The sequence below is a fragment of the Dipodomys spectabilis genome, unplaced genomic scaffold (assembly GCF_019054845.1).
Source record: "Dipodomys spectabilis isolate Male_0828 unplaced genomic scaffold, ASM1905484v1 ptg000067l, whole genome shotgun sequence".
Lineage (NCBI taxonomy): Eukaryota > Metazoa > Chordata > Mammalia > Rodentia > Heteromyidae > Dipodomys > Dipodomys spectabilis.
In genome coordinates this window covers 382613-392500 of record NW_024870744.1, presented here as the reverse complement: position 1 = coordinate 392500, position 9888 = coordinate 382613, and the positions used below count along the sequence as shown (strand labels likewise).

The following is a 9888-nucleotide window of genomic DNA, read 5'->3' as shown; positions in this document are numbered from 1 at the left end:
CTCAATATCAATGCTACCCAATAACTCTCCTATCTAACCAACCATATCTAAAAACTTATAATTTAGCAAAGATATCAATGTTTTATGCAGGTAGAAATTTTGTTTGAGGAAACCTAATCCTTTCATAGGTTCAGAGGAGTTCTGTTTCCTCTTCTTCCCCACATCCATCCTGGTATCACTCATCTACTTCCTTACAAAATATAGAAAACCAACTAGAACTATAAAAAAAAAAATCAAGTCTTAATTTGAACTATAGGTCAGTAAAGTCATTTCCAATATAAAATCAAATAATACAGTAACCTTATATATCAGATACATGCTAAAATATAAATTCTACAGGTTATGTAAAGGTCAAAGTTTAATTTACCACTAATTTTAACTTGAGATTTTATGGATTCAAGTCAGAATTTTAATGGTCATTTAATATAGCTTTGTGAAGCACAAATTCAATGTCTTCCTTCCTAAGTAAACGAAGCATTCTTATGCAGTTAAGTTTAATGATGGCACTGGTGTACAAGTCTAAACACACAAGTTTGTATGGCCAAAAAGAATTCAGGGATAAAGGTTCAATAGGTATAGTGCTAAAATTACTTTTTCCAAAAGAGAACAAAGGACATAAAATTCTTAATATTTATTTTCACATAGTGTACAATGAAAACTTTATATTCTGTAGTATTACACTTAAATAACTATATGAGAGAAAAATAATAATCTACCAATGTTCTAGAAGCTACTCTAAACCTTTCAATCAATTTTATTTATATGCAAAAGCCAGAGAAACTAAAAAAAAAAAAAAAAAAAAAACAAAGCTCCTCCTGATGCTAAAGCTCTCAATTTACTGACAGGCAAATGGCTTCATGCTGCCACTTAATCTCATTTCTTGCATAATGCCCTCTAATTAGCATATCAAAGTGAATTAATACTTCTAGGGCATTAGCAATGGGGAAATCTGCTCCAGGCTCACAATAGCAGTTAAGAGAGAGCCAAGAAATCCTCAAAAACACCACAAACCACTTTGCATTGCAAAACTGTTCAATTTATTTATCCTCTCTCTCTAAACACTCTTACCGCACACTGTTTTACTACTGCTCACCAAACAAAATGATAATTGCCAAAGTTACCAGCATCTGTAATGCCTGTTTAGAATCTTAATTTAGATTATGTTGCAGATAATTTCTATATGCAACCATTTGTTCTATTATAAATGCTAAGATAGAAACAGTGGAAATGTTGACATTCTCAATTAGTTAATTTGAATTTGAAATAAAATTTTATGGGATTTTAAAATTTATGAATTTTTTAATGTAAAAAGCCACCTGCTGGACGCTGATGCCTTAGAAATATGCTATGCAAACTGATGTACCACATAAAACAAAACCAAAAACACTATCGTTCTGACATATGTTGAGTCTACCAAATAATGATCTAAACATTGTAAGGAATCACTAACATTAAAAGGATTACATTATATACCAAGTCCTCTTAATATGATCACACAAAAAGGGTTTTATTTAAATGAAACAGCTTATCATGTTTGAAGCACTTAAGCTGAAAGAAAACAGTACAAAAGTTTAAAAAAGTATTTTTATCCATAATTACTTTGTTTTCAGTACTCATCTGTTACTATCATGTAGATATAATCAGTCTAAAAATAATACTAAAGCAATTATACTTCCCACTAAAAACCACAAACTACATATATAAAATATGTCTATGAAGCAAACAGAGGGTTCTGGTTGCAATGTTGACTATAAAGACAATCTGTGAAATCACCTATTTAAGATTAATGAAATTTATTTTCTAATGTGTTGTCCAGAAGTGTGAAAACATGGTACATTTTTCAAGTGGGTCATTGGAGCCACTTAATTTACTGAATATAATAAATATTATCACCTAGCTGTGATATCAATTTATTTGATTAACTTGAATATCTCTGTAAAAAACCTATGATAACCAAACTTAAAAAAACTGTGATCCATTTAAACTATGTGGTAATGTAAATAATTTACTCTCTTTTTACAGTTTCAGACTCAAAAAGCCAACTAAAGTTCTTGAAAAGGTCAACAGGAAAAAGGGAAATGTATAAGGCTGGTTGGTCAGTTACTACCTAAATCATATTGATCATGCTCAAATGGCTAAAACACAAGGCAGCTGAGAAAACAAAACATTATTCTCATTGTCAATAATAAAACAATAAATATCTAAAAGTTACTAACACATATGCAAATAGAGAAAAGATAGCTTAAATTCTTATTTGACTCGATGTGTTAGTGATGAAGTGACAATATATATTCTGAATAGATAGCTTATGACATGAGTATAGTAAAGCAATAACTCAGGGTGTGGTTCATGAAATGCAGTTTCCATTATTATGGCCCCACATAAGATAATTTCATCTAATACTATGTACCAACATACAATAAGATGTTCATTTAAAATGTTGCCTTGGAATTAGCCTTTTATAAAATTTAAAAACTGAAACCTAAAACTAGGCTATGAATGTAACTCAGTGGTAGATCGTTTGCCTAGATAGCAGGTACAGAATCTGGGTTCAATTCTCAGCCCTAAAATAAAAATAAATAAATTTTAAAAAATAAAAACACCTAAGATTTCAAGCAAAATTGATTAAAAGTTTCATGGTATGAAAAAAATGTAGTTATATAAAATTTAGTGAAGTCCCAAATGAAATGGCAAAACTTACAAATTTATTTTAAAAATGAGGCCCACTAAAACTAAGGCACAAAAAATTATTGCACAGATCAAGTTAGCATTGACCAAAAGGTTCAATATATTTTTATTGGAAGAAAAAAAAACAACAGAGCTAAAAACAGCACAGTATAAACACAGTATCTACATGATACTTTAGATCACAAGGTTAAACTAGCTTGATGATGACATTTTTCTTCCATGTTTTAAAATTGTATATATATTTTAAGGTTGGGAAAGAATAAAAAAAAGTTAGAAAAATACCATTGTGTTACAGTCTCCCTCAAAACCACCTACAAAAGTTCTTGTGAGCTATAAAAATCCATAGGATATAAATAAAATATTCTTAAATTGCTTTAAGGAAAATGTTGATAAAGCAATATAATTTATGACATTTCTAATATACAATGACTTTCTATTTCTCGTTTAATCATTTACTATTTTCTATGTAAACAAACCATAACATATGTCAGAAATTGACATAAAATTTGAAACTTTAAAGGCCATTAAAACTTGTTTCACAATAATTCTGGGAGTAGGAATGATTGAGAAAACAAATTCAGAAAAATTGAGAAAACAAAATCAGCCAATTGTTGCTATTACTGAAGTGAGTAATGAGTTCAAGTGGGGAGAAGCACTACAATTCCATTTTTCTACATGTATTTATGTTGGAAGTTGTCCATAATAAAGATCTTACACTAGAAAATAGATTCATAAAAACAGAGTGAGTCCTGTGAAACAATGTAGTTGTTTTCCAAACTTTGTAACAGATCATTATTAGATTACATACAATGTGAGACCAACTTAGAATACATAATACATGTAATAATTCATAGATAATAAATTTTACCCTTTTTGATAAATTTTCATTTGATAGAATTCTTTTTAAATTTCATTTTAGAAAATAAAAGAATTATACAGCACTATGGAAAGAAAACAGTGACAATTTTAAAATGAACAGAAGATTCTGATGAAGGATAAAAATTAAATAGAGGTGCTGACTGAATGCACTATCCTCTCCCTCTGAAAGCTAGTCATTTAGAATAATAAAGATAAAAGATTGGGTCTCATATCACCTACCGAATGCATACAAAAATTCATGTATAAACAACATTCCTGACCTAGTTTTGAAATCTAAAATTCTTATGACTCTAAGGAAGATTACTTTAAAAGTAAAGCATTTTTAATAGTCATTCTCTTCTTTTCCTTAAACATAAAAAATACTTCAGCCCAACCAGTCAAGCAGGCCTTTCTCTTCCCCTGCGGACACCTCCTGCAGTAGAGAAGTTCATTAAGTTTTATGATCTTCCCAAGTCAGTCCTGCTTATAAGCCTCACAAAGGCTACAAATCTGGCAAACCATCATGTATGCCATTAGACATTACTAGTAAATGAATGCTATTTAGGGTTTGTGGTGGCAATAAATCAGAGTTTGGTTGGCAGCTATCAACATTGAGTATTTTAACCTACCATTTAAAAAGGAAAAAGGCTTTGTTGATTTTTTTCCCCAATATCTAACGTCTTTCTAGAATACTGTAATTCAGATTACATACTAATATTAGATTTTCATCAAGAACAGGGGATTTTGCTTGACAAGCAGATTTTCTTCTTTGAAACACTCATAATTAAGGACTTTGAAAAGGCAGATTTTTGAGGATGGCATATTTCACAAAAGAAAGCAGACTGACAAGAGTAAGGTGGCCAAGAAAAATAAATAAACAGATAAGAGCAGAGACTTCCTGGCATTAAGGATAATTATTAAGAAACAACTATGCTGAATGGTAGCACCTTTGTACAACTAAAGATAATAAAAACGTAACTAAAAAAAAGAAATAGCTAATAAAATATGGCTTTAAAAATAGCATGAGAAAAATAATAACATATCAACAAATATCTCACTGGCTGCTTACCTAGTTTAAAAGCCTATACCTTTCCAATTGTTTTCAACATGTATGTCAAAACTCAACGAAAGACATTTCTGCCCAAAAATAACTGGACGACAAATTTTACAAATACATTTTCAAGAAAAAGTAGCATCTTATAGTAAAGTATGCTTTCTGTACTTCTGAACAAGAAAATAATGTAATTGTAGTAGATTACCCATTTATCTGTCAAAAGGAAAAAATAGCTTTTCATGTTTAGTAGAGGAGGGGAAAAAAGATGTTTTCCAAACAAAATCCCTATGTGCATCAGAACTGGCAGTATGCATTGCTTGATCAGAAACTGGCAAATTTATAAACATATGGATTTTTTTAATAACTGTCCTATTTTAGAAAAGCTTGACTACAGTGACATTACCCACTGAAGTGACAGTTTTCCCTTCACTCCTCAACTTAACAACCTCCTATCCTTCCATTATGAAGATAGAGTCACTATATCATGTTTCTTGTTTGTACTCAATAATGACTAGGTAAACTTTCTTTAGATTATAAAGAAATAATTTTTAGATACCCTATTAAGAGACTACATAAAATGATATTATATGATGCTTACTTTTTAAGTTAATGATATTTCTGAAGCAGGACTATGTAAACAGATGGGGGACAGGCCATGGAATTTGCTGTCTGGCTTTCTCTGCTTTAGTAACACTGATGTCTACACAGCTGTTTTATTTCAAACTGAGGGCTCTGAGTCCAGGCGATCCTATCTCCTTCCTTCTAAGACTACTTTTGAAGAGTGAGGTGGAGCTATGGATAGGAGCCGGGAAATGAGAGGAAAAGAGAGCATCACCCCTATCAATCACTCAGTACTTAAATCCTATCCCTCTTGAGCTTAGAGAGGCTGGCAGGATGATGCCTCTGCCCAGACAGCTGCCCTTACTCTTTGTTGGCTGTGCCTTTTTACAAAAGAGATAATGTGCAAAGTTGAATCCATAGGCCAATGCACAAAAAAAAAAAAGGATCTAAACTATAAGTTAGCACTAAAAACCTCTACAATTATTTCCAAAACACAAAAATTTCTTTTGTCAGCTACCTCTTGATTCTTAAATAGCAATAACCCTACCAAAGATCTCTCTGCTAGTAATTCCAGACTCTGAAAATACTTGTTTCTCTTCTGTAACTCACCTTTGACATGTGGCCAACTATACTTTCCTTTCAGAATGGTGTAACTAAGTCCTCTGGAAATAAGCAACTGGAGGACTAACACTTCTTAATTGAATTCTGACTGCTGCTAAATGTCTAAACATGAAAAGCAGTTTGATTCTCAAGCTGGCTATGTTAAACCTTTAAAAGGGCAAAAAATAAATAAATACAAATCATGAGAAGGGGAGAGGGAATGCGTATCAATCCCTTCTCCTTAATAATATAATGCCATGGAAAGCTGAATCAATCTTAATATTCACAACATACTCAATACCCCAGTGCTTAGCTGTCAGGAGAAACTGAAGTACAGCTCTCATAGCAAGAAAACCCTTGGACATTAAGTAACAAAATTTAATGAGAATTACACACTTTCTAAACTAAGAATCTTCAAGATTTAATGCTGGATGTCTTCTTTTATACGCAAATAAAAATCATCCACTATCTTAAATGGCTATGCATTCTAAAGGCAGTTAAAACTCAACACAGAAGAAAAGTAATCTAAAATAACTGTGGAATTCAAAATATAAAATATATCTGACAAAGAATCACAAGATTAGGAAACCATCTATACAACATGACTGAAAAGCAAGGAAAGTACTCTTTAGGCTCACTTTGTATTTGTTGTTAATTATGGTTTAGCATATGTACATATGTAAGAAACAGCAATAACCCATCATATTTTCTGGATTACTTTTAGGAAAGGAATAGTATGACAAAGTAAAAAAAAAAAATCTGTTTTAAAAGAAGGCAATTGGACTACCAACCTAACAATATACTATACCCTGTTCTATTATTTATATACTCAACTTAAATAGCATTCTTGGATACTGCAATATCCTAGACTTAACTTCTTTGCCTCAACTTACAAAAAGACAACTTTAAAATATCATATACCCAACACACACCAAAAACAAAAAATTCAATGTACTTGATTGACAGAAAACAGGGAAGATAACACTAAACATCTAAATTAAAATGCTACTTCCATTTGAGCCTTACCATCACCTCAAGATTAAAATATCTTCAATCAAAAAAGACTGACAAAAAAGTTAAACTGAAACGAACTGCCAAAAATTTGTCTAATATTTATCTACAGCTCTCATTCTAGCACTTTTGCAAAATCTGTCTTCTCACATACTCCCTGCCTTGAACTTAAAAACTGCTTAACCTACACCTGTAGACATTTTTTACTTTATATATTACAACCTCAACTAAAAATACGGAATTTCTTATTAAAGTATTTATAGCTATAACACAATATTATATGCCTCAGCACCTCTTTACCCTTCCTGGATTCTTAAAAGTAGTCTTCGCTCCTAAAACACTAATTCAAACATGCTGGTGTGATATGTTCAATCACATCTATTCTTCTTTCACTGGAGCTGAAGCTTAGTAAAACAAAGTTCGAGGGATGCTTGTCCAAGGGATGCAATCCCAGGCAACCAGTCTCCCCACTGCTCCCTTTAAAACTGACAAACAAGGGAAAAGGAAGGGAGAGGGCAGCAGGCCTCCTCCGGGCCTAGGGAAGACGACCCAGCCCTATCCTCACCTACACTTCAATCTGCACCAGGAGCAGAACTGAGAGATGTACTCCAGATTTATTGCAGGTTTTTGATTTGTTTTTTTTTTCCCCTCAAGATCAGGAGGTAGGAAGGAAAGAATGATCAAAGATGGCGGTGCCCAAAAGCAGCAGCTCTCAACTGGAGAGTGGAAGGAGTAGTTCCGACCCCGCCTCAGGGGTCCCCAGGCCCACTGCGGGGTGCAGCTTCTTACCTGTTTTCTCTTTGATCTCACACAAGACGCTGAAGAGAGCAGGTTTCATTCTGTGACAGTTCAGGGCATGTTTCCTAAAATAAATAAATAAATAAATAGATAAAACAAAATAAAATAAATAGCAAAACACAAAGGTATTAGCATCACCTATGGAATATGGCGCCTTCCTTTAAGTTATTCCCAAGATTTCATTCTGATGCTCTCCAACCCCCCGCACTTTTGGAAAGCTCTTTGAACCATGAGAAGTCAACAAGAACTCAAGTTGACTAGTTGGCCACCACCGCAAGATCCGGCTGCGAGACTCCAGCCCGAACGCGGCCCGAACGGCAGCTACCCGGCGGGCAGCGGCCACAGCCACCGACCGCAGGCGCGATCCCGCGCGGGGAAGCTCGCTCCGGAGGCACGCGGAGGGGACCTAGGGGGAGGAGATGGGCGCCGAGGGACTCCCGCGTCGGCCTTCCACGGCCGGGAGCCAGAAGAGAGACCGGTGGACTGGGACCAGCGGGCGGGTGACAGCTCGGCAAAGTTTGCCAGCCGGCCCTCCCTCCGCCAGAACTTAGCCATCCGCACTCGGACCCGCCAGGGACCCGCCCATCGCCCCGCACGGGGCTGGGGCGGCTGCCCGCACGCGGAGGTTGTCCCGCGGCCAAGGGGAGCCGGCTGGGCCACTCACAGCCCGCGGAGAAAGTTGTAGCTCCCTCCGGCGCAGCCCGGGGCCTGGCGGGGCGCGGCGCGCACGGGGGGGAGGGGGGGTCCAGGCGGGAGGTTTAAATCCGAGGAAGGGGCCGGGTGGCGGGAGACTAAGAAATCACCTAATCCCCCGGCCACCAAGTCCGTCCCAAGCCCCGGGAGCAACTTTGCCGACTCCGATCTGCGACGGGGTGGGGGGTGGGGGCCGCGGCAAGTGCCCCGGCGGCCCCGGCCGGTGGTCGGCTTTCGGAGAAAGTTCCCCGCCGAGGGCTCAGGCCCCTACCCGGGGCGCCTCCCGCGGCCCCCACTCGGCCGGCCGCGGGGCCCGGCTCCCGCACACACACAAAAGATGCTTAATGAGACGACACCAACTTTGCTTGCGCCTCGTCCAAGCTCTGGTCGGTGATGGTCATGATCTGGTGGAGGATGTCGCCGATGTCCTGCTTCCTGCCGTCGCCGTCCGCCCCTTCGTGGCCGTGCGGGGGAGGCGGCAAGGCCATGCCCCCCTGCACCGAGTGGCCGGCCAGGTTCACCCCGGCCAGAGTCTGCAGCATCCTGGATTGATCGTCCATCCCGCCGCGCGCGGGCGGGAGCGGGCGGCGGCGGCGGCTGAGGCGAAGGCTGAAGCGGCGGCGGCGGCGGCGGCGGCGGCGGCGGCAGCGGCGGCGACGAGGGAGGAGAAGAAAGAGGGGGAGGGGGAGGGGAGGCGGCCGCGCGCTCCCCGCCCGCGCGGGGAGGGGGCGGCCCGGCCGGCGGGGCCCGCGGCTGAGGCGGTACGGACGGACGGGCGCCCGGCTTCGGCTTCCGCCGCCGCCGAGGCTGAGGAGAAGCGGCGGGCGGAAGCGCCGGGCTCCGCGGCGGTGGCGGAGGCGGAGGCAGCGGCGCCCGCTGCCCTCACGCGACCGCCGCGCCGCCTCCTCACCGCCGCGCGCCCCGCCGGGCGGCCCCGCTCAACTTGCTCCTCAGCGTCCGCCGAGTTGCCGGGACGCCGCCGTCCCTTTCCCCCCACCCCCCCGCCCCGCGCCAACCTGCGCTCTCCCCTCCCGCGGCCGCCTCCTCCGCCGCCGCCGCCGGGAGGGATCTCAGCCCCGGCGGCCCAGGGGAGGGAGCGGCGGCGGCGGCGGCGGCGGCGGCAGCGAAGGCCGGGCGGGCCGCGAGGAGCGAGGGGGGCGGAGGAGGAAAGTTTGGGAGCCGGCGGGCCGGCGCGGCGAAGGCGCAGAGCCCGGTGGAGGGCCCCGGCGGGCCGCGCGCCGGGCAGACAGCAGATTGATGGGGCGGGCGAAGTCGCCGCTACCACCGCCGGAGCCACGCACCCAGCCAGCAGCCGCCGCGGACCGGGCTGGAAGGCCGCTGGGCTGAGGGATTGACAGGCTGCCAGTGCCACTCACTCACAGCGGCCACGGCGCCCAGGGGGAGGGGCGGGGGCGAGCGGGAGGGCGGGGCAGCGCTTCTTATGCCCCGCCCCTAGAGGGCGGGGCGCGCGTTCATTGGACCTGGAGCCTCCCGCCGCCGCCACTAGCACCGCCCTCGAACTTCGGCCCGCCCCTTCTGGCCTCTGAGCGGTGGCGTCCCGAGAGCGCGCTTTTGAGCCTAACGCCTGGTCGCGCCTCTCCCCCCTGGGGTGGACTGTCCCAGTC

At 41.6% G+C, this 9888-nt stretch overlaps 1 protein-coding gene across 4 annotated transcripts in view; it reads right to left on the bottom strand.

Annotated features, from left to right (window-relative positions):
• Positions 1-9614, bottom strand: part of Pbx3 (PBX homeobox 3) — a 224141-nt gene extending 214527 nt beyond the window's left edge. Inside the window, exons 1-2 of one of the 4 annotated variants that reach the window (XM_042681177.1) lie at positions 9565-9614; positions 7562-7635 (exon numbers count right to left, since the gene is read on the bottom strand). In XM_042681177.1, the coding sequence (XP_042537111.1) occupies positions 7562-7610 (49 nt within the window). In that variant the 5' untranslated portion in view covers positions 7611-7635; positions 9565-9614. Of the gene's footprint in view, positions 1-7561; positions 7636-7895; positions 8099-8623; positions 8966-9564 lie in introns of those variants that run through there. The other 3 variants (XM_042681175.1, XM_042681178.1, XM_042681176.1) reach the window with 3 other exon arrangements.
• Positions 9615-9888: the final 274 nt, after the last annotated feature.